Source organism: Emydura macquarii, unplaced genomic scaffold, assembly GCF_026122565.2.
Source record: "Emydura macquarii macquarii isolate MOO-44397 ecotype Brisbane River unplaced genomic scaffold, CSIRO-AGI_Emac_v2 contig_3506, whole genome shotgun sequence".
NCBI classification, from domain to species: domain Eukaryota; kingdom Metazoa; phylum Chordata; order Testudines; family Chelidae; genus Emydura; species Emydura macquarii.
In genome coordinates, this window is record NW_027133643.1 from 3,221,831 (window position 1) to 3,247,173 (window position 25,343).

At 38.5% G+C, this 25,343-nt stretch overlaps 1 protein-coding gene across 1 annotated transcript in view; it reads right to left on the minus strand.

Moving 5' to 3' along the window:
* The window catches only part of FAF1 (Fas associated factor 1), a 272,766-nt gene that overhangs the window by 204,049 nt on the left and 43,374 nt on the right, over positions 1-25,343 (minus strand). Inside the window, exons 3-4 of the mRNA XM_067535422.1 lie at positions 5,045-5,091; positions 274-482 (exon numbers count right to left, since the gene is read on the minus strand). Coding sequence (XP_067391523.1) covers positions 274-482; positions 5,045-5,091 — 256 coding nt within the window. The remainder of the gene's footprint in view (positions 1-273; positions 483-5,044; positions 5,092-25,343) is intronic.

Genomic DNA, 25,343 nt, shown 5'->3' on the forward strand with positions numbered 1-25,343 from the left:
GGTTGGCAATTTACATCTGCACCACTCCCCAATATGGACTGTGCCTTAATGCTACAATGAACCATTAGTCTCAATCTTGTTTCAAAAGCAATTCTGAACAATTTGACTTCAAAACAATAGTTCTGCAGATTAATCATCAAAATACAGTGGTGCCATTTTATCTAAGGCTACACAGAAGTTTATGAATGGTCAGTAGCTGCAATTATTATTTTTCATCATTTTTCTTTTATTATTGCACCACAACATTTAGTTTTTATTCTAAATAAACCTTACCAACTGTGCAGCTGTCTTCAAGTACTACATCCACATTTCTGTCTCTGTATTCAACCCTGAAGTCAAGCATCCGCGGTTGTCTTTCCACTATTTGTCGAGATGGCACTACATGTCGAAACGCTGAGGATGAGGAAGGAGTTGAAGATGATGCCGTAGGATGACTTGTGGGACCATAGGCTGGCCCTTGCAAAGTCTCTCCACCATATTCACTAAAAGATATATAGTTAAGAGAATTTAAACAGAACAGACTGAAAACTGAACTATTTGAAGACATGTAAGCCAAGCGAGATGAGCAGTATATTCCCTTACTGTCATCCACACTTGTGACTACTATATTGTATCATGTATCTGACATACATGCTGTTTTACTAACAATGTAAGAAATTATAGTATCAACAGCATTTTTTTAAATATTAGTAACTAAAAAGTTCGAGGGATTGTTTACAAGCTGGTCCTACAGTATTTTAACAATCTTTTGAGCCTCAAAAGTTCAATATATGTATTACAATCACAGAATGGCTTGTACAATAAACTACACAATATTGCCATCCCATGGAAGTACTACATATCCATACCAGAATCCCAAGGTTATCCTATGCTTAAAATCCTACAGGAGTGGCCACTTTTCTACTACTACATCATAAGGCTAGCGTCATCCCAAGTATGTACAGAAGACACTGCAGCAGAGACGTATCCCATAATCTTAGAGGGACAAATCCATTTGCAAATTTATCAAACAGGTTACAGAGGACAATAAATAACTGTTTGCTTCAGGCAGTTAAGGATGATTATATAGAAAGCGTATTAGTTTAAGACTAAAATCTAGAAAAACATGTTGAATTCCAGCTTCTCCTTGAACCTTCCCTCCCTCCCCACTCACTATTCCTGTCCACTTGCATATGGCCCAGGGGATAGTAAGGTGAGAAATGAATGTAGCTTTGCAGAGAAGATTAATTTGGAGAACTCCAGCTACAGGATCTTCATTTAGCCTCTCTCCAAAGATCACACTGCTGGAGATCAGTAAGCAGGGTGACAAAACAAGGCAAATTAAAAGACACCATTTAGGCCAAAGATAATGTGAAACCACTTTGACAAAATGAGCATTTTACCTACTGAAATGAGCATTCCAATCAAAAGAATCCAGAAAATAATGTTTGTAGAGTATGGTAGGAGCTCTGCCTTGCAGATGTTCCCAAGTAGAGGACAGTGACTACAGATATACAATGAAATCTGTATGGGAGACTATCCTTAATAGGCAGCTCTAGATGTCATGGTGGTTAGCGCATACTAACAGAGTGGTGCTTAGAGGATGGAATCTGAATGAATAATACTGTAATTTTTTTTAATAGGGCTGCTGAAATTTGGGATCATGCCAATTTCCATTTTTTAAAGGGGGCTTATTTAAAATACCATATTCCACTTTCTTGAAGAAAAAAAAGTCATAAGAACATAAAAACGCCCATACTGGGTCAGACCAATGGTCCATCTAGCTTAGTATCCTATACCAGGTGCTTCAGAGGGAATGAAAAGAACAGGTAATCATCAAGTGATCCATCCCACCACCCATTCCCAGCCTCTAGCAAACAGCAATCCCTGCCTATCCTAGCTAATAGCCACTAATGGACCTATGCTCTGTGAACTTATCTAGTTCTTTTTTGAACCCCGTTATAGCCCTGGCCTTCACAATATCCTCTGGGGCAAGGAGTTCCACAGGTTTACTGTGTATTGTGTGAAGAAATACTTCCTTTTGTTCGTTTTAAACCTGCTGCCTAATAATTTCATTTGGTGACCCCTAGTTTGTGGATTATGAGAAGGAGTAAATAACACTCCCTTATTTACATTCTTCACACCAGTCATGATTTTATAGATCTCTATCATATCTCCCTTTAGTTGTCTCTCCTCCAAACTGAAAAGTCCCAGTTTTATTAATCTCTCCTCAGATGAAGCTTTTCCATACCCCTAATCATTTTAGTTGCCATTTTCTGCACCTTTTCCAATTCCAATATATCTTTTTTGAAATGGGGCGACCAGATCTGCATGCAGTATTCAAGATGTGGGTGTACCATGGATTTATTTTGAGGCACTATGATATTTTCTGTCTTATTATCTATCCCTTTCCTAATGATTCCCAACATTCTGTTAGTTTTTTGACTGCCGCTACACACTGAGTGGATGATTTCAGAGAACTATGCACAATGACTCCAAGATCTCTTTCTGAGTAGTGACAGCTAATTTAGACCCCAACATTTTATATGTATAGTCGGGATTACTTTTTCCAATATGCACTCCTTTGTATTTATCAACACTGAATTTCATCTGCCATTTTGTTGCCCAGTCACCCAGTTTTGTGAGATCTCTTTGTAACTCTTGGCAGTCTACTTTGGATTTAACTATCTTGAGTAGTTTTGTGTCATCTGCAAATGTTGTCCCCTTACTCTTTACCCCTTTTTCCAGATCATTTATGAATATGTTGAACAGCACTGGTCCCAGTAGAGACCCGTGGGGGACACCACTATTTACCTCTCTCCAATCTGAAAACTGACCATTTATCCTACCCTTTGTTTCCTCTCTTTTAACCAGATACTGATCAAGGAGAGGACCATCCCTCTTATCCTATGACCACTTACTTTGCTTAAGAGCCTTTGGTGAGGGACCTTATGAAAGGCTTTCTGAAGAGTCTTGATGCAAAAGCTTTATTAAAAAATTTGTTAAACTTCCCCCCTCTTAGTGATGACATGAACTTAGTAAGCACAGCCAGTTGTTGCAAACACATGCTATATAAGTAATAAACAACATCTACAGTCCCAACTGTATGCTGGTGTAATTCCTATAATTTTACCTCCCACGTCGTGAAAAGAAAAAATTAAGTGTTATGCTTTTCTGGTAATACAAAGGATTCTTTTCCTTTTTTCTAGTCAGCACAGAGAGACACGCAAACATAGGAATTCTCAGCTATATAAAACCTACAGGGATTTCAGAGGTCTAAAGCACACAAGGAGCCTGTTTCATTTTGTGCAGCTTTTTCTTTTTTATTTTAATTACAATACTAAGTACCACTAGGAATCTGTCATGCAGAGTTAAACAATGACCATATATTTATTGATCCAGTGTTATTTTAAAAAGTGGGAAGGATTACTGAATGTTAAAATGTTAACATTTTAACAAGTGATACAATAGTTTCTCTGCTACTTAGGATTACTAACAAAATTATAGTCATTTTCCAGAGATGCTTCTTTAAATCACAATTGTATTACATTTGATGGCAAAGAGGACATTTTTTCACTGAAAACATTATTTGCATCCTGTTCACCCCTATTAAATAACATTAATTGTATTATAAATAGACAGCCCATAAATACATTCAGCTACCAGCAGCTGAACACACACAATGATTCAATTCAGCAAAACCTTTGATTCAGGAGATTATGGGTAGGATTTTCAAAAGAGCATAAAGGAAATAGGCACCCAATTTCTATTGACTTTCAAAGGAAGTTAGGTACCTAACTCCCTTAGGCCTCTGAAATCCCACTTTATGTCATCAAAAAACAAAAAACAACAACAGCTTCAGACACATTCAACTACCTAGATTTTTTTTAAAGAAAGAAAGAAATAGATACAGAAGAAAGTTAGTGGCAAGCATCAGAATTGCATTTTATCAAAGCCTTCACATATTGCTGAACCAAAGAAAAGTACTGGCAATCAGACTGCTTAGTATTTAGACTTAAAATACTTTGTCTCTATATGTACAGGGGATCTCTGGGCCCTACACTAGTACAAATAAAAAGCAAATATCTACTCACTGCACTGAATACACAAATGTTTATCCTGAGAGTAAAAACAGTGACTGTTGATAACCTAGTTAATGTACGTTAAGACCTACTAATAATTAAATACAGCATAGCTGCCAAAATACTGATTCACTTACATTATAATTAGCGTCTACCATAAGTTAAGAACATTCTGAAGCATCATGTTGAATAGTTGTCCTAAATGCTTTGTATCACAGCGTTCTACTGGCTCTCCCAAACAGCTGAATTCCTGTTCTGCTGTTTCCTATTGCCTCATCAGCACTTAGGAGATCATGCTTCAGAGACTTAGAATCCCAGGCATGAGCACACAAGCCAAAATTGAATTCAAAGTTTGAAAGAAAACAAGTGCAGCTACTTTTTGAAGTGCGTAATCTATTATTCCCTTTGACACGGTATCCTATACCTGCAATCCACTGAAAGGCCACCCCTAACGCTCGCTAAGACAAAGAAAAATTATCACCCCTTTCATGCATGTGTGTGCATGCATAATAAGAGGGAGGGGAAAAGGGGCGTGGGGGAATTAACCAAGGACACAGGGGCAAGTCCCAGCTATTACAAAAAGTGCTTTGGGATTTTTTAGGTCCATGCAAAACAGATGGGACCTCACTTTTAGGGAATTATCTGACAGACTTAGACTCAGTAAACTGCATATCTTACAGGGACTGATCCCACACCTATTGAAGCCAGTGAAAAGAATTCACTGATGTTGATGAGTGTTGGATCAGGTCCTTAATTAGTCTTGGAAAGTGGAAGGGTTCAGTCAGCCCTGCCAGGAGTTGAACTCATGGCTCCAGGGAGTCTAAGTATTTCAAAATGATACTTAAAGCATTACATCCTCTTCTTAAGGGACAGGGTTGGAGATGAAGAAAGAAGAGGTCAGGGAAGAGAAAGTAAACCTCCCCCATGACTCCTATTACACAGTACCTCTTTCTACCATTATCCCTCCAACCTTCTTTACTTACCTTTGCAGAATGCCATTTTCTTGTGGTATTACACCATTTATAGCTGCCTGTTAACAAAAGATATACAGTAAGTCAGACAAGCAAGACAGCAATAAGAGATCAGCAAAACTTCTGAGACATTTCTGCAAAGCAATTCAAACATGCTTATACAAAAATTATTCAAATTTGCTTAAACAAAATCCACAAAGCTCCCTGAGCACATAAAATATTCTCCATTCAGTTAATACAGAACCACCTGACAGTGCCACTAAAGTACATTCTTGTAATAAAACCTATTTCAAAGGAGACAGGCCTGAAACAAGACTTTGGATCCAAACTGTACATATCTTTAGAATAAGCCAAACTAAAACGAAGACTTTCTAAATTTGAGGATTCCAAATTTCAGTCTAAAGGTTTCCAAAATTTCAGGGTGATTAGATTTAGTCAATTACAGATATGTTTGAATTGCAATTTTAGAGCCAAACAGAGATCTGAATGCAGGATGTTTATGTCCATTCATATATCTGAGTAATTTTAACATGGGACTGACACTTAATATATATAAAATCTCTATCCAGAAAGCATTTTTCCCTCTAATTTTTCTACACGGGTTTCTTAATTTCTATATGAACTTTATGGATAGCTACAATGGTTTTAGTTTTGAATTCAGTTTTAGTTTCTAGACCTGTTCCAAATGTTAGTTTATTGCATACTATTCCAACTAGGGTAGCTGAATTTCCCTGATCATGCATGTTTATTAAACTCAATATTTTCAACATAGTAGTCATGTGAAAAATATAGAAAGCTATACTCAACAGAAAATTCAGTTTTTAAACAGTAAGAATGCCTATTCTAGGATTCCTAGTTCAGGGAAAGTTTGCAAAACATCATTAAGAAAGAGGTAATATGATCTAGAGAACAAATGTGACCAAATGGGATGACAGCACAGAATCGGGAGCCAAAAGTTACTGAATTCTACTCCAGGCTCTAATACTGTCTGTCTTTACAACCTGGGGCAAGACACGGCCAAATTTTCAAACTGGCCACTAATTTTGGGTACCCAAATTTAGACACTATGGGCCTAGTTTTCATAATTATTGTATAGCCACAACTGCAAATGAATCAATAAATGGTAGAAGTGGATATTTAGCACTTCCGAAAAAAAAATCAGGTCCCAGATGCCTAAAGGAGGGCACTTAAGAAATAAGCTTGCTTTCGAAATCTGGCCCTTAGCCTCTTTCCTTCAATTTTCCCACTCAGAAAATAGAAGTGATAATACTTACCCCTATAGTCCCTACCTACTTCCATCCCCTTTGGATGAATTTTTGGAAATCACTTTGAAGATTATAAATTATGCAGTAATAAGGTTTAAGGTATCCATCACCATGGTATCTGGGTGCACTCTAAATATTATTAGTTATTATATTATCATTAGTTGTCAAAGACTCTGATGTACATGCTGTGGAGATAATCCCTATAACAGTCCAAAAAATTCTACACCAGATGGAATGGTAGCATGTTTAAACAAGGAGATTAACTAAAGCCCATTACACTACAGAGTAACTAAAGCCCATTACACTTCACTACCTGGTTGAAACATAATTGTCTTCTGACATGATTACAACACGATTCCACTGAAGACAGGTTCTCTACTATGTTCCCGAAATGCCTGAAGCCTAGAATATGTAGGAAAATAATGCAGTACTTAGAAAAGATCTGTAATGTGGTAAGTGGATTTTGGGCACATCTGCAATAGTCTCACTTTTTCTAGGTATGTTACCTAGAAAACAGAGCATGGGGCTTCATGCTTGACCAAAGTTTCTGCAGTAATTAAAAAGGGGACAACTGTGTTGGAACTGGATTCCCAACATGGTTGTAACTGCAGCGAAACAGTCCTTTAGTTATATAGTCTGCCACCACAAATAACTATGGATTCTGTCTAACAAAGAAGGGTCCATTTACCTGAATGTTGGGCTTGCCATCATTTCTTGCCATGGGATGAGTCAGGGGTTGGAGGGTTGTGTATTAAATAATAATGCTTAGCATTTATGTAGCACTTCAAATCATTTGTCAAAAGTTTAAATTAGTCCTCCAAACACATCAGTGATGCAGGTACTATCCTAATTTTTAAGATGGGAGACTAAAGCAGTGAGGATAAGGAATTGTCAATGGCCAGAGTGGAAGTCAACATCAGAGTCAGGATCAGAATTAGAAGGCAAGAGTCCCTTGTTCCCATTCCTATGTTCTGCTATTGTGTCAACTTGCACACACTTAAAAAAATTAAGACAGTAGGCAGAAGTGCCAAGAAATTCCTGACATCATGTACCTACTCATGAACACAATCAGTACTTTAGATAATAAAGTACTGCTATAGAAGTGGCTCCCTGTACTTTGATTCCAGTTAAGACAACAGTATTAAAAAAAAAAAAAAAGCTGCTGAGCCTGTTGCTTGCCAGCAAAACTATTAGCTAAAAAATATGCAACCATGAAAATGGACAAGAATTTTATAAAGCCAAATTATAAAGCCAATTGACCAAATTAGCTTTTTTTATATTGGCTCACATATGCAACAACCCCTAGAAAATATGCTATTAGGATTTCACACTCTACAGAAACAGACAATCTGGATGTCCCTAAACATTGACCAGAAGACTGTCCTTCTGCAATCTTGATCCAGTGTGTGGAAGATATCTGGTTTAGGACTGCTTTGCACCACAGAAGGGTGCACCTTCAGGCCATCTCAATGCAAGGATTTTTCAGACTTTACATTCCCAGTTGCTGCACTCTGAGATTTTGAACTGTAGACAATACTCAGGCATTTTACTACTGAGTTGTTCTTGACCCTGGCTTTGAGTAGGGTTAGAAGATATGGTAGTAAAAATGTAAGAATCTTGTCTACGCTTGAGTCTAGCAGACACAGCCTAAGACAATAGAGTTACAATAGATCAACATAGGAGAGTTCACCAAGTCTCATCATCTTTGGTGAAAAAGGAGGAAAATGTGCTCTTGGAATGGCTTCACGCCAACCTGCTTCTGCACTTCATTCTTCTCCTTCAGGCTGATATTCAGAAGCTCACTTTCAGTCTGTTGTGGCATTCTGAGCAGCCATTGTCCATCAAGATGGCTTTTACAAACGGGTAGCATAGCTAGCCGTATACTTACTACCTCTTTGGCTGTATTAAAGAGATGCAATATATAGTAGTTGGCTAATGAATCATACAAAAACTATGAACTAAAATGTAATTGCTAACCTGTTTTATTCCAATAAACCTTCAATTGTGAATTTTTAATATATATTGTGTTAATAAATATCAACAAGTCATAAACCTTGCTGTTGAATTCAGAGAAGTAGCTCTAATGGTCTATGAACATTTGTCATGCATTTTGGAAAAATAATATACAGAGAACAATGCAGTTAGTCACCTAGTTTGCCATCAATTAAGTAGTGGTGGTTTGATAACCATAAAATACTTGGTTAACCACGTGTCTTGCACATGGAGATGGAGGAGTTGCAGCTGTTTACAGCCACTGATCGTCTTAATCTAATTAACCACCAGCAAAAGGTCTCACAATGCTTTTCAGCAATAGACATGTTCTTCCTTGTCACTTAAGAGGTCTGATCTATTCTTCATTGTGCATATTGGTGAATCAAAACACAGCAAGTGCAGTTTTACCTTGAGAAAAAAGTCACATTGGCAATGAAACTCTAGTACAGTAATTGATATATTTAGATGTCAGCACTTCCATGTTTTTATCTGGTACAACCTAGTTTTCATAAAAATCCCAGAGGATGAAACTAGCTCAAACTTTCCCACGTTCAAATACAAGAGCAAAGGTTATTAGATGAGGTGGGGGCTCCAAGTTATTTTCTCAAAGACTGAACAACCCCTCTATGCCTTCTCTTCTGTCTCAAACTATGTGAACTTGACAGCATTGAAGATGAAATGAGAAATGAGAGAGAATGGCAATACTGCATAACTTGTTGGAGAGATGGCCTACACTTGATAACTGTAGAGTTAAATTGCATACAAATTTTGGGCAATATTTGTTAAGTGAGATAGATGTTGGAAATATACAGGAGACCAGGAGATGGGTGCATGTGTGTCTCTTGATGTTTCTGAATAGGCACCCATTTTTGAGTCCCAGACTTGAAAAGGCTGATAAACACATGGACAGCCTATGCTCTGATGCATGGAGGACTGTAGCACAAAAATAAATACAAACAAATAATTAATGAAAGACTTTTCCTACTTAATTTTTTTGAAAAAATGAGTCTCCTCTATTAGAGGATTACATTTTCATGGTTAAGCAAACATTTAATATACTGAGATGACTCTCTAATATATTCTTAACTTGTGTGTCCATCCAAATAAGAATGGTTTTTAAATGAAAGACAATTTGTGATACATAATAAAATAATAATCAAACAAAACCTGCTTCCCGTGAAAGGATTTTAGTAAATGTGTAGTAAATCCATTCATTGGTATCTATACATTCAAGTTAAAATAAGCTTAAGCAGAAACATAGACACTTATAGCAGTCAATTCATGAACCCAGAACCTTGGAAGTGTATAACTTCTATATCCATATACAAGCTGTATTCATTTCCCTTTAATATTCTCATTCAAAATGCAATTTAAAATTTCAGTTGCTAACTCACTGATTAAAATAAAAAGTAATGTCTCCACCAAAAATTCAAACAGGGAACTCAGTCAAAGCTACCACTTCTAGTATTTGCCTTTGGAAATTATAAACACATTTTAATTTTTTTTTATTTGTATATTTTGTTTCAAGATATCAAGGATATACCCAGAAATTGATATGATTTAGTGAGGAACATCTGACAATACAGGCACGGACAATACATAACACCCAAAACAGGCAGGGAACGGGGGAAAGAGAGGAGAATATATGGCATAAGCCAGAAGGGAGCTATAGGACCTATATAGGTGCTTTATCACATTTCAAGATCCACAGTAACAATACTGCTACGATTGCAAACTCTAGTGGTGTGAAACAACAAAATGGTTACTTAATACAGTATGTACATTATTAATAGATTTATTTGGCATCTATCACACCAGAGCTGTTTCCTGGGAGAAACAATGACAAAAAGCCCAACCTTTCTAAATAGCTGTCAAGTCTGAAACAATGAAACACTACCAAAATACTACAATTTTTCAAGATACCTATGAACCGCTGTGACAATTTTGAGTTTTCCCTTGGGAAAATACCGCCTTAATAGGTTGAGACAGTTCTGAAAAATTCTGCCTGTCCCCCTTACAATACAAAATAGCATAAAAAAGGAAAACAAAAAGCTATTTATTATAAACCACATTTACAACAGATAAAAATGGATGACTTGACTCAAAATACACAATTACGTTGGTCACCAACACACAGTCAATTAACAACAATTACCACACAGTGGGATGAGAGAGATTGTTGTTTTTCCTTATACTAACAATAGGAAACAACTGTGGTATCTCAGACACCACCATGTGGAAATGGTTAATTTATGACATTTAGTGGAAACCACTGTAGATTTCAAAACTATTTTGCTGCACTGATCGTGCTTACATATTTTTAAAGCTAATACAGAGGTTTAAATATCTGTCTACCTACCTATATATATTTGAAATGGATGCCACTTATATATATATTCCTATCAAGTGGCATCCATTTCAAATGGGATACATTATTTCTAGATATAAGGGCAAAGGCTGAAATTTACCTTCTTAAAAACCAAACCCAGGTCCATACATAAAACCCAAAGAAAGGCTTGTGCATAGGAGAATTCCTGGAAGAAGGAAGCTTCTCTCCTAAGCCTCTAAATACAAATAGTCCTCCTGCCTCCCCCACATTAAGCAATCAAGTTGTAGCCGGTGCCGTGCCCTGGATAGAGGCCCTATACAACTCTCTACATTCAAATTTCCACCTGATGCACAACAGAAATATGCTGGTCCCTCTGCAGTGTGTCAGGAATTATGGATTTGCCTTGAGAAGGCATATTGGCATCATGAATTAAGTTAAACTAAGGTAAATCAGTTGTAATCTTATTCCATACAGAGGATTGCACTCATTTAACTAAGTCAATTTAAAAGCTGATTTTTGTTAAATCAATAAGATTTGTTTGTGAGACATAACCTCAGAAAAAGTAGGAACTGCCATAGTAGAGTAGATCAATGGTCCATGTAGTCCAATGTCTTATTTCTAATAGTGGCCAGTACCAAATGCATCAGATGAAGTTGCAAGGAAATGTGATTAAATTACCTGCCCACAGGGGAATTTTCTTCCTAACTCCCACAGTCCAGTGATTGGCTTATGCACATGAGGGTTTATAGAGTTTATGATTTTGTTAATATTCTGTTATGAGTAACTGTGGATGTTCTTATTACCCATATGAATGTCTACTCTTTTCTTAAATCCTAGCAGGATCTTTCTTCAAGAAAAGGACTCGTTTTTATTAGGTTTGTGGAAAATAAATGTAAAAAAAAAAAATCAAAACCATCTGATAAAAACTCTCTGAAACTACACTGTAGCTCTTCTACTCTGCTTTAATTTAAAGTAATTTTTGGTGAAAGCAAAAATATTCAGTTTTAAGAAATACATACACCTAAGCATGGCCCTATTTTTTCAGCTCTCTAGTCTATTGAACAAGTCAGTCTTAATTTCCTTTTCTTCTACATTTCAGTGCTGCAGCTGATCGTGCAATAAAACAACACCTTCCTGAATTCTACTCACCATGTTTTCATTGCTTAATCCTCATTTCATTTATAATCCAGTACTACTACATGTATCTGATAACTAGAGAAAAAACATTTGGAAACCAAAAATGATTATGCAAAATGCATTCAAACTGCCTTATGAAATCCATAATAAATCCAAAATAAAATATAATGGAGCACGAAAAACTTATCTTTAATTGTGAAAGTTGCATTTAAAAACTGTAGCTATAATGCACATGGTGTATTTTTCCATAGTAACTTCTCAGAAAGTATTGATAAAAGCTCTATCGTAAATATTTAGCTACACAAGATCTCAAGTTTTACATATATATCTTAGTTATATTTAAATTATTTTGAAAAGTTTAGTCATTATTCAGGGAAGTTTTGTTAATATTTGGATTTTGTCTCTTCTATATTTGGCCATATTCATCAGTTTTTGTCAACCCATAACAGACTAGTAGTATCCTCTATGGTACTGTTTTTACTTTCCAAAATGGCTCCCTCCACAGCACGATTGCTCACACATCACTGAAAGTAAGAACTTGGTGCAGTCGAAAAATTCAAGATATGGGCAGCAGGGATTTCAGGAAGATCTGCTTTATGAAGACCTAATAGAACTGGTAACTTTAACAGGCATAAATGAAGAATGTCATACTGTGCACAAGTCATTTGACAAGGAAACTCATGGGATGCACATTCAAGAAGTTTTCCTGAGAAAGAGGTGTCAAATCAGTTATGGAAACTGGTGAAGGCTTTCCTTGGAAAACAAAAGTCCCAGGCTCATCTGGTGAATTGACTGAAAGACTGAGAACTTAGCCCATATTAGCTCAGTTGTCCTTCCAAGGAGTGAAGAGTACATCAGGCTGTCCAGGCTACAAAGAGATAGCATACCCAATTATTAATACAGCGACGGTAAGAGAAACAAATTATGATTTTGGGCTCTCTCTCCCATGAGATTATTCACAGAGGAAGGGGACACAAAAATGAGTTTGCACTTTTAGATTTTCCTTCCAATTCTTGCATCAGGAGAGTATTCCTGGCCTTGGACTTCTTTCTCAACAATATAGGGGAATTCAAAGTCTGAGATTTATCTGTACATTTACTTCTTCTGAATTAGAACATGTGGCAATTCTACACACGGTGGGTCTACTCCCTCAGTGATTTTGCAGCAATTAGAGCTCGTTTCCAGCAGATGGCACCAGGATCTACCTACCAATTACTTCTTAAAATGGACTTAAATATTTCTAAAAAGACTACAAGAACAGATTAATAATCTGAATAGTAATAATTGGGTAGTATAGGCCCAAAATGCTTTCCACTTAACTACATGAACTTCCTACTCTGAATAATGATTCAAAATCCATGGAACTGCCAGACTTACTGTTTCAGAGGAAGAAATGCACGAGTAAGCAGCAAATCTCTCTCGCTCTCAAAAGAAGGTCTGCAGTTACGTTAATGTGGGCTGTAACTAGCAGTGAATTCAGGAAGATTGAGAGAAGGAATAAATCCTTGTGTTTCTTTCTCCCCATCCTTAAAATTCTCTCTCTCTCTCACACACACACACACACACACACACACACACACACACACACACACACACACACACACACACACCCCTCTCTCTCTCCCCCCATGACGCTGCTTAACAAATGCTACAGCCAGCAAATCTAATATTTTCAGTTATAATGTTCGGTAAACAGATAGACCAGCTCCTAATAGTTGATTTCTATATTTCTTTGATTCACATGCTCACTCTGCAGAAGGAGCTGTCACTGCTATTCTAGATTGTACTTTGATGTCTGGCAAAGGATTCTTGTTTTACTGATGGTTCTACTAGGATTTATGAAACACAAGAAATGCCTATCCCATACGCTGGACAATCCCTTCATAATTTAGTGTCACAATAAATTGTAACAGATTTCTCAGTCTGCTTCAGCAAGTAATTATGTACTTCCCTGTGGAGGAAAGCTATGCAATTGAATTGTACAGAAGGATGTGCAGAACGAAGAATTCAGAAATGCATTTAGGCACCTTGTTCTTGTGAACTGCACTTTATCCATCCACTACTGATTGTGTCCCCATTTGGACCTCTTGGTCAAAGTTACGTGGGGACTAACAATGCTGTTTTGATAGATAAAAAGTCTGGGGCTATGCAGTGTACTGGCTTTGTTAAATCATGTAACACTACATATAGATTATAGGGTAGATGTCACATTGTGGTTTGTTTAAAGGGACTAGCAATATAAAGAGGAATGGACAGAGGCTCTCACAACATCCAAGTAGTGGAATTCAAGGCTGTTAACTCTACCTTGCAATAGGTTGGCCTCAGGTCTGCTGACAGGCTCTCTCAAAGAGGTTGTAACACACAGCAGACTAGAGGGTTCTAGTGTCTCAAACTACATTCTGTATGCAAATAAAAAATCTGGGCATGTTCCTGAGTATTCTATTTATTTTATTTTTCTTCAGTGCTGTTAATACATGAATTTCTTGTCTGGAATATTCCTGACTTTCCAATATTTCCTTTGAAGCATCAACACTGCTAGCTGCCTGGAGAATACTTCCAAAAGGTGAATCATTCCCTGTTGCAGCAGGTTTGGTCTGGTTGACAAATTAGCAGGCCTAATTTTGACACCGGGACTATTTTGGAGAACAATGGCCTTCTTCACCAGTATGGAAAGCTGAGAGGGTAAGACGAACATCTCTTCTGATCTCACTTATAAGACTTTTGCTGGCAATGGAATTGGGAATGCAAATTATTAGTTACATAGCCAGGTCTGGTACAATACAGTACTTTTATTCTGATAGCCCTGTGGTTTTAATTCTGGAAAGTATTTTTCTCTATCTTATTTGCTTATCACTGATATGAACAGGTCTATATTTGATATAAGGGCAGGTCCATAGATATAACATATATGTCTAACTACTACATTGATGGGCTCCCTATAAATGCAGATAGATTTGCTGGTTCTGATTATATAATCAAAACAAACATACAGTGAGAGAGACAAGTAGGAACATATTCCTATCAATTTAGAGGGACCACTTCTATTACCCTATTTACATTACTATTTTCATGACAGGCAACGCCTTCCCAATCACTGATAAGAGTTAATGTGGGAACTTCTTTAAAGTGATACGAATATTACAGATACATCAGTATTATTTTAAGTTGATTTTGCTGCTTTTATGTGATAAGTCATATTATACTTAAAAACCCAATTTTGTTCATACGTTTCCTATTTCAACAAAATAAATGGGTGATAAAAATACAAATGAATAAAGTGAAGTCTTACTACAAATCTGTACAGCTGCTGTCTGGTCAGATCTTGGAGATGTGAATGAAAGAGAAGCAGGATTAGGACAGCATGGATGAGAGGGTGAAGGGAGAGGGAGGAGTTGAAGAGGATTCCCAGGTTATGAACCTGAGTAGCAGGGAGGGTGCTACAACTGCTACGAAGAACAACAAGAGTGGACAGAGTTTGGGAAGAGTTAAAAAAACATGTTTATTTTAAAATGCAGAAGTATGTTTCTTAAGAGGATACCACCAAGTAATGTTTCATTATATTTATTTTAATATTTTTAAATATTCTACAAAAACATTTTAAAATAATGTTCCCTCAGTATCCTCATTTTCTATTTGGCAAATATTAGTTTTGGCCTGTGTTTTAAGCAGAACTGATGCTATTAACATGGCTATAGTTTAACAACTATTGCTGGGGGTTTGACACGACAAAACATTTGTTCTGAATAGCTCATATTACTATTACAAAAAGAGTAGGTAAAAGAAACGCTAGCTATCTTGACTTTAGTGGACGTTTCCTCCCATCAGATTATAACTGTGAAGCAGGTCAAAATTTTGAGGCTAAAACCTTTAACTGTCAATGTGTAAAACAAGCATTATAGTAGATGCTTAGCTAAGCAGAACTGAAATAAACATAATTATTGCAAGGAAGGCTTAGAGCACAAGCAGCCTAGATTAATAATATTAGAATTTATTTGGTTCACCTGTAATAATACAATTTTTGTTCCTAGTCATTGAGGCTGCATTGTCAGATTCTCTACAGCCATGTGAAATCTTATTAAATGGCTCCATGATGCAATCAAACATCTGTGACAGTCAAGCCTAGGAAGACCCTGCTGGTGTTTCCACTAGCATAATTCCACAGGATGCCAGTTCTCCTGCATCAGAGGCTCTTTGATTTAGACATACACATAAGAATACCTTGAAACAAACCAGACCCACAAGCTGATATTTTGGTACTACCACTTTAACAACCTGACTTTTTCTAGGGTACAAATTTTATCGTCTATTCAATGCATTTAAATAAATGTAATAACCGCTGAAGGAAAAAGGACCAGTTGTCCTCTATCAGCAAACTGACAAAAGCAAATTCCACCTCCATTATCTTTGGCAGGTTATGCAAGGCAAAGAATCAAGTCAGCTTCTTCCTGTTGCTTGCATTATACTTGGTTCGCATTCCCCTGACTTCCCAAGTCTCAACACAAAGTATTTCCAAGTACTAAGTGTGAAGTCACACCCACAGTTTTTACGGAACGCCAACATTTGTCCCATACTCTGAAATGCCTTCCATACTGTCTGCTGTATTTCAGTTTGTTGTTTCTTCACAATGAATACACTTCATGAAAAGCTGTTAAGACTAACAGAATGACTAACAAAGCAAAATTAACATTTCCAAAAAAAACCCAAAACATCAGTACAGATTCCCTCCTTCACCCCCATTCTCACCAATAAGGGAGTGCACTGGAATAGCTTACAAATAGTACCGGAGATATAGTTTCTTATTTTCCCAACTACTTTGAGGGTTTCAAAAACAAATTTTAGCCAGATTCTTCTGGTGATCTCTACATTAGCAATACATTTAAGCCTCTGGCCAGTTAGAGCTACTTTTATAAACCTAAAACTAAACACCACAGTTCTTAAATACCCAACATGAATTTTATATTGCCATTGACAGTGGTATTGTCCATACACTTCAACACACTTCAGAAGAGAACTCCCCACCCCCCTTTTTTGTGTGAGCACAGGTACTAAAAGCCATAAGGAAATAGTAGAATTATTAAAAAAAGGAGATTAATCCTGTACCAAATCATACAACTGGTTGATACATATCACTATTTGGAAGTGAAACATGCAATATCCAGTTAAAGTTCACCCTCAGCAATCCACTCATTGAGTTTCAAAAATGGATGCATTTTATAGCTGTTTATCAAAGGAAGTATTTGAACATGCTTATCCGAACACACAGAGGAAGCCAGCTGACCCACCAAGCAGAGCACAAACAATCCAGGATGTTTTTGGAAAGTGTTGCGGACAACTTCCTGGTGAAAGTGCTGGGGCAGCCAACTAGGGGCCATGTTTCTCTTGACCTGCTGCTCACAAACAGGGAAGATTTGGTAGGGGAAGTAGAAGTGGGTGGCAACCTAGGCAGCAGTGACCATGAGATGGTCGAGTTCAGGATCCTGACAAAAGGAAGAAAGAGAACAGCAGAATACGGACCCTGGACTTCAAAAAAGCAGACTGACTCCCTCAGGGAGCTGATGGGCAGGATCCCTTGAGAGGCTAATATGAGGGGGAAAGGAATCCAAGAGAGTTGGCTGTATTTTAAAGAAACCTTATTGAGGGTGCAGGAACAAACCATCCCAATGTGCAGAAAGAATAGCAAATATGGTAGGCATCCAGCTTGGCTTAACAAAGAAGTCTTTGGTGAACTTAAACACAAAAAAAGAAGCTTACAAGAAGTGGAAGCTTGGTCAGATGACTAGGGAGGAGTATAAAAATACTGCTCGAACGTGCAGGAATGAAATCAGGAAAGCCAACGCACAATTAGAATCACAACTAGCAAGGGATGTGAAGGGGAACAAGAAGGGTTTCTACAGGTATGTTACCAACAAGAGTAAGATTAGAATGGGGGAGGCAGAATGGGGGAGGCAACCTAGTGAAAGAGGATGTGGAGAAAGCTGAGGTATTCAATGCCTTTTTTGCCTCTGTCTTCACAGACAAGGTCAGTTCCCTCACTGCTGCACTGGGCGGCACAGAATGGGAAGGAGGTGAACATCCCGCAGTGCTAAAGGAACAGGTCCAAGACTATTTAGAAAGATTGGACATAAACAAGTCCATGGGGCCGGATGCAATGCACCCGAGGGTGCTGAGGGAGTTGGCTGATGTGATTTCAGAATCTTTGGAAGCTCGTGGCAATTGGGGGAAGGTCCCTGATGACTGGAAAAAAGCAAATATAGTGCCCATCTTCAAGTAAGGGAGGAAAGAGGAACCGGGAAACTACAGACCGGTCAGCCTCACTTCAATTCCTGGAAAAATCATGGAGCAGGTCCTCAAGGAATTCATTTTAAGGCACTTGGAAGAGAGGAAGGTGATCAGGAACAGTCAACACGGATTCACCAAGGGAAAGTCATGCCTGACCAACCTGATTGCTTTCTATGAAGAGGTGACGGGCTCTGTGGATGTGGGGAAAGTGGTGGACGTGATATACCTTGACTTTAGCAAAGCTTTTGATAGTCTCTCACAGTATTCTTATCAGCAAGTTAAAGAAGTATAGGTTGGATGAATGGACTATAAAATGGATAGAGAACTGGCTAGAGCATAGGGCTCAACGAGTAGTGATCAATGGCTCCATGTCTAGCTGGCAGCCGGTCACAAGCGGAGTGCCCCAGGGGTCGGTGCTGGGGCCAGTTATGTTCAACATCTTCATCAATGATCTGGAGGATGGGGTAGATTGCACCCTCAGCAAATTTGCAGATGACACTAAGCTAGGGGGAGTGGTAGATACCCTGGAAGGTAGGGATAGTATACAGAAGGACCTAAACAAACTGGAGGATTGGGCCAAAAGAAATCTGATGAGGTTCAACAAGGACAAGTGCAGAGTCCTGAACCTACGATGGAAGAATCCCATGCACAGCTACAGACTGGGGACCGACGAGCTAGGCAGCAGTTCTGCAGAAAAGGACCTGGGTGTAACAGTGGATAAGAAGCTGGATATGAGTCAGCAGTGTGCCCTGGTTGCCAAGAAGGCTAATAGCATATTGGGCTGCATTAGTAGGAGCATTGCCAGCAGATTGCGGGACGTGATCATTCCCCTCTATTCGGCATTGTTGAGGCTGCATTTGGAGTAGTGTGTCCAGTTTTGGGCCCCTGCTACAAAAAGGATGTGGAGAAGTTGGAGAGAGTCCAGCGGAGGGCAACAAAAATGATTAGGGGGCTGGAGCACAAGACTTATGAGGAGAGGCTGAGGGAACTAGGCTTGTTTAGTCTACGGAAGAGAAGAATGAGGGGGATTTGATAGCGGCCTTTAACTACCTGAAAGGGGGTTCCAGGGAGGATGGAGCTAGGCTGTTCTCAGTGGTGGCAGATGACAGAACTAGGAGCAACGGTCTCAAGTTGCAGGGGGGGAGGTCTAGGTTGGACATTAGGAAAACGTTTTTCACTAGGAGAATGGTGAAGCACTGGAATGGGTTACCTAGGGAGGTGGTGGAATCTCCATCTTTAGAGGTTTTTAAGCTGCAGCTTGACAAAACCCTCGCTGAGATTATTTAGCTGAGGTTAATCCTGCTCTGAGCAGGGGGTTGGACTAGATGACCTCCTGAGGTCCCTTCCAGCTCTATGATTCTATGATCTTCACCCAAGACTAAACTTTCAGGGACTCCCCTTAAGGTCAGTACCAGGCCTTTTATCAGCCCAGCAACTATGGTCCATTTATAGATGGGGGGAAGGGGCAGGGGGAAGGAAGAGCAGGAGAAAAACCTATTCACAACCCATTCGTACAGAAGGAGAGGTGAATAGAAGCCTGTTTTTATGTGCCCTGAGGAAAGTACCCCTGATGAGGGGTACCACAGCTTTTAAAGCTAATGTCTCCCCACTTCGTGGGTAAAGAAAGAAAAAGGTGCTCTTATGCCACCACATGGTGATCCACTGTCTGGAATCCTAAAAAATTAAACCAGGCATCAGTAAGAAAAAAACAAAACAAAACAAAAAAAATAGAGCTACATGGTGCAAAAGTGGTTCCTGAAAAACATATCTGCTTTCAACCCCCATATTTCCCCAGGCATTTTTATTTTTCCTCTCCTGGATTACTTCACATAAATTTTAACATTGAAGCTAAGAAGTATAGGAAGGGGAAGGCTATCCTGTGACAAGATACTTTACATTTAGCTTACAATCACTTCATTGTATAATATGCTACTTCTAAATAAAGATCAAAGGTACAGTAGTGCTGACAAGTTATGGCACGAGATAACTCAGAAAAGCACATGAGGTATTAAGAAGTATCGCACAATAATTCCCCTTTTACTAAATGTTGCTACAACATGACATACCATCTACGGCAACAGCTTCCAAAGAACCTTAGCCTGGGTTAATACAGTATCTTGTCAAACAAACACACACTCAAAACCATTAAAATAATGCTAGGAGTCTAGCTTCAAATCATGAAAGCCAGGAAATTCAGAGTTGAAGGCTGAAATCCAATCCTCAACCTGTTCCAGCATCTGCCCAAACAGGGGGCAATTATACATACTGTACCACATGGGCTGTAACCAGAGGTATTCCAGGGCAGGTTATAGATGTTCATTAGTGTTTAAAAATTAAATCTACAATAGAAGTGTTTAAAATATGGTACGGTATTACACACAAAAAAAATTTAGATATCTATTTATATGGAGTTTTGACCTGATTGACCTAAATGATCTCTTGGCTCTGTGGTTAAATTATATGTTGCCAGTCATAGAGCAGTAATCTTACAAAATAGTAGGAAAAATCTTACAGTTAAGTTATTTGTGACATAGCACTACAACTGGAAAGATGCTACTTTCCAAGTTTAATAACGTCAATTCAATCCAACCCATCCCCCACCCACATATACACAGCATGATTAAACAAGTCATTAGTCAAATATACATTCATAAAATTAGTGCCACTTTAAGTTCAATTAGAGTTACAAAGAACTGTTAGTTAACTATTTTTAAGACATTGTAAAACACTAATTACAAACTAATTTAAGTTTTAAAAAGAGATTTAAGACATTTGGTCCAGATTTGAATGTTGCAGGGCAAAATAATGCTAAATGGAAAGCTATATACCACATGTATGAGCCTCTGAAACTATGTATTAGGGTTGGAAATGTTTTTTTGTTGTTTTTTTTTTTGGGGGGGGGGGAAGGGGGGGAAGGGAGGCAGGGCGAATGAGGGAGGTAGAGACACACTTAGCTACAGTTATGCTACCAAGTACTGCTATAATCTCAGGTGCTGCTTTTTGGGTATGCTCCGAGCACAAAGAACTCTCTATTACAAGCAATAGAGTAGTTTCTCCATCAAAAGAAATCTACATTTATTAGTCCCGCTGCTTGTTTGATGACTATGCATTTCTAGTTGGCAGATGTACAAGGAAAACAGAAGTAAAGGAGTTCATTTCGGTAACCACTAAATTCCATCTATTATTTAGACAGGAGACACATGCTGCTTACATTATATGTTGTGTACATTACTTCATAATGTTGAACCCCGAGTTCTACATAAGGGAAGGCTGATCAATCCAGCTGTCTTTTGAGCCACACATTAAACTCCACATGCAACTTAACAGCCAAAACAGGCAATATATGAGTATGCAAAACACTGTCTTATACTACCTGACTTACCTAGTCACATTCCTTATGTGCTGATAATCCAGAACTAACTTGTTATTCCATGGTGACAAAAGCAAGCTTCTTGTAGAATCTCAGGGTTACATTTAAATCAGAAAGTTTGTATACAAAAAATATGTAGTTAAATATTTCATGCAGGAAATAATCATTTTACTACCTAGGAAACTGACATAGATTGCAAAATTGTCATTAAATTATTAGATTTGGAGGAGATGGAAAATATGGACTCACTTTAGCTAGTGAAGACATACTATACTTTAAACAGGAAGAAGAAGGGTGTTCATTCACATGCAGGCTGGTGGACACTTTGCTCAGCTTTATGCAGCTATACCTATATCAGTTTTCCCATCTGGGGATAATATTTATTTACTTTCCTCCTTCATTTTATCCCTCCCTTCCTCTTTCCCTCATATGGTGAGATGAAAGTTAGTTCTTTAGCTGAAATTAGTAAAACCTCACATTTCATATGAAACAAGGAAGCAAAGTACCAATAAGAAAACAAAATAGGGATCTAGAACAGCTGAGATCTTAACTGTTTTACATGAAACTTCCTTTTAGTCCTTTTCCTTCCCTCTTTATAGGCCAGCAAAATTCTCATCCCCAGAATAATGGACATGTATTTGCAGTGTTTGAGAGAATCACAGCCTCTACTTCACAATTTACTTTTGAAATATAATGTAAATAAAAGCTTATTGCCACTATTCTGGAGAAAACTTCTCTGACCTGACCTGTAAGCAGGATGAAAAAATGAAATGAGGGAAGGTGAGGAAGAGTGGAAGAAAGAAGGGACAAAAATATTTAATATGTTTTTAAATGATTTAATCTCTTTAAATTAAAGGAAACTACAAAATCTCAGTATAATTATATATAACAATTCAGTAGTAGCAGACATATTCTGGGCTAATATACTTCAAGGCATTTGACTCCAGAGCCTATGTAAACACCTTATATTATTAATTACCTTGTAAACAAGCAGCACTTTCAAATTGTTAAAATAATCTCATGTGCACTTTAAAGATGTAAGATTGAGACTGCATATTGCTTCCCAGTAGGAAAGTTTGAGTCCATCTATACACCTTGCAGAAGTGTTTCTTAATACCTTTTCTGGGGAAACAGGAAAATGGTGCATTAGAGGAATATTTTTAAGAAATCAAACACAGTTTCAATAAACTCCCAAAGCAACCTATGAAAATCTCTTCGGGATTCTGCCTTGCTCTGGTAGGAAGAGATGGTAGTTCAGAAAAACAAATTGCATTGTAAAATTGACCAAGAATGCAAACCTAAACATTGCATTCAATACATAAAAATGTCTTCATTTTTTATAAAGAAGGTAGCATATCTCCTCTCTTTCACGATGAAAGCAAAGAACACAGAGAGAAAGTAGGGGATCAAATTGCAGAATCAAAACGCCTCTCTGTGCCTAGCATATGGTCTAGTTATTTATACTGTTTGCATCTAGAGGTCCTAATCAGGATCTATGGGAAACTAACAGTGAAGACATTTTGAAAGCAGATTACATATAGGAAAACTAAGAGTGGTAAAAATCATTTAATTGAAGCCACAAGGATTGTTAATGTAGGAGCTAGGCTTACAACCCAGAAATTCCTGATTCAGAGTCCATCACTGACACCATTAGATTATGCCTCTTTCCAATCCACTCAGTAATTCTAAGTTATTATTACACAAGAAAGCATAAATACAGAGACCCCCCCACAAGCATGTGAGATAGGCTTGCCACAATGCAAACTTTAGTATGACTGCAAATATAAAGTAAAGGATTGGGGTTTTTTACTTCAGAAGGTATGTGCCTGTATTCCAATGGCAAAAAATATCATAATATCTTTTCACCAACCTATAAAACCATACATTGAAAATTTTATTATTTATTGATTTTTAATAGTCACTGCATAAATATTTTCACATGATGAAGAACATTTTAAAATAAGACCTTCAATTTATGAAAGTTTGATGGCTCAAGGGATTGATAATGCACTATTGCCAATGCCATGCCCTCAAAAATCCTGGGTGAGCCCTCAAAATGTCATGAGATTTTAAAAAATCCTCAAGCCACACAATAAATTTGGGGTTATTTTTGTTTATCTTCTAGTTTCTGAGCATTTAATGGGAATTCAGTTCATGTTTTCAAGCTTTTCAACATAACCAAGAATGTTAGAAACTTTAATTTTAATATACAAGCACCCCCCGCCCGCAAAATCAAGTAGCCCTATCCCTCCCACAAGCATGTTCACAGAGGTACTATTCCCCCTCTCCCATTGGAATAAGCAAGACCATAATATGGGAGCATAAAACATCCCTGACTTCTGTTGCCCAGGTGCACCCAGCTCCAGCTCTGGTTGGTGCACTTTCTGGCTGAGGGTATTGATTCTGCACCCCCTCGCTATCATAGTTTCATTCTGGGGGAAATGGCTCACCTCTAGCTTCACAAAATTGTGAAGAGCACAGCAAGCCACAGTAATGCAGACAGCACTGATGATGCGGGCATCCAAACGGATCTGTAAACATCTCCAATGGGACTTCAACCTGCCAAAAGCACATTCAACACCTATTCTACACCTGCTGAGAGTGTAATTAAACTGTTTTTTGCCAGGGCCTCTGAAATGAGGGTACAGTTTCATAAGCCAAAGCAAAAGGGGGTATGCAGGGTCCCCTACAGTAACAGTAGGAACAGTAACTCCATTTATGGACATCATTTGGTGAGAACAGGTCCCAGCCTGTCCACGAATATAGACTCCCGATCGGCAAGACACCCTGGCATCACAAACTTTTCCAGTGCAGCCCACACTGACGTTCATAAATCGACTTCTGTGGTCCATGAAGGCTCCTGCGTAACAATGGAGTACTACTCTTTTGTGGTTTATGTACTCATGCTCTTTGGAGGAGGGAAAACTATGGGCACATGAGTCCCACCACTAGCCCTGGCACAGTTTAGAAACCCCATTCTCTCAACCCCAACAATTTCCTCAGGAATATCTTTTATGCCTGCCACCTAAGGTAAACCTCACACCTGACTGGTGGCAGGGGTTTCTGAGGCACCTTACCCACAGTCAACCTTCCAACACCAAAGTGGTTGGCACTGGACCTGTAGCAGTCATGGGTAGACAGTTTCCAGACAGCTATAGCAACTTATTTCTGGACCAGCAAGGATAGCCTCATGCATGTGTCTTTACACTGGAGGGTTGAAGCAAGCTGCTCACAAAGTTCCAGAAATGTAGCTTTTTTCATGTGAAAGTTCTGGGACCACTGCTGGTCATCCCAGGTCTTTAGGACAATGTGATCCCACGAGTCTGTGCTTGTGACCCTGCACCGGAAGCGCTGGTCCACGCGCGGGGCATCAGCAATTATACCTACTGTACTATGTGGCATCAGTCAGTGCAAGTCTGCCATGCCTGGATACTCCTCTTCCTTGCATCCTCCTCCTCCTTCTCCATTATAAGATGTGTCTTTAATGGGTGAGAAACCACCATGAAAACATCCACAAGTGCCTTACAGAAGCTCTGCCCATTTCCTGACAAAGGAGTGAAAGCACAAGCAAGAGAACTTCTTGAAAAGGAGTCTCTTCCATGTTGCTCGGCAGGCCATGTTGGCAGGCTGTTCAAACTTCCTGTAATTTGCAGGGTGAGCAGTAAAGTTTTCCCACAGTGCACAAAGGGCTAATGCAGCCACATTACAGAACGGTGCTAGGGAATCTGGGACAGGCTTGGTTTGACTTGGGTGTGCATGCTGCAGGGTGTGCTGCATGCTGCCACAGGTTTGAGCTCAGGTTAAAAAAATTCTTAACGTAGGTCTAAGAATCAGTGTAGACACTCAAGCCCTGGGTTCTCCAACACAAATCAGCTGAGTTGAGTCCCACAAATCCAGGGTTTACATTGCAGTATAGACATATTTGAAGATGATTCTAGC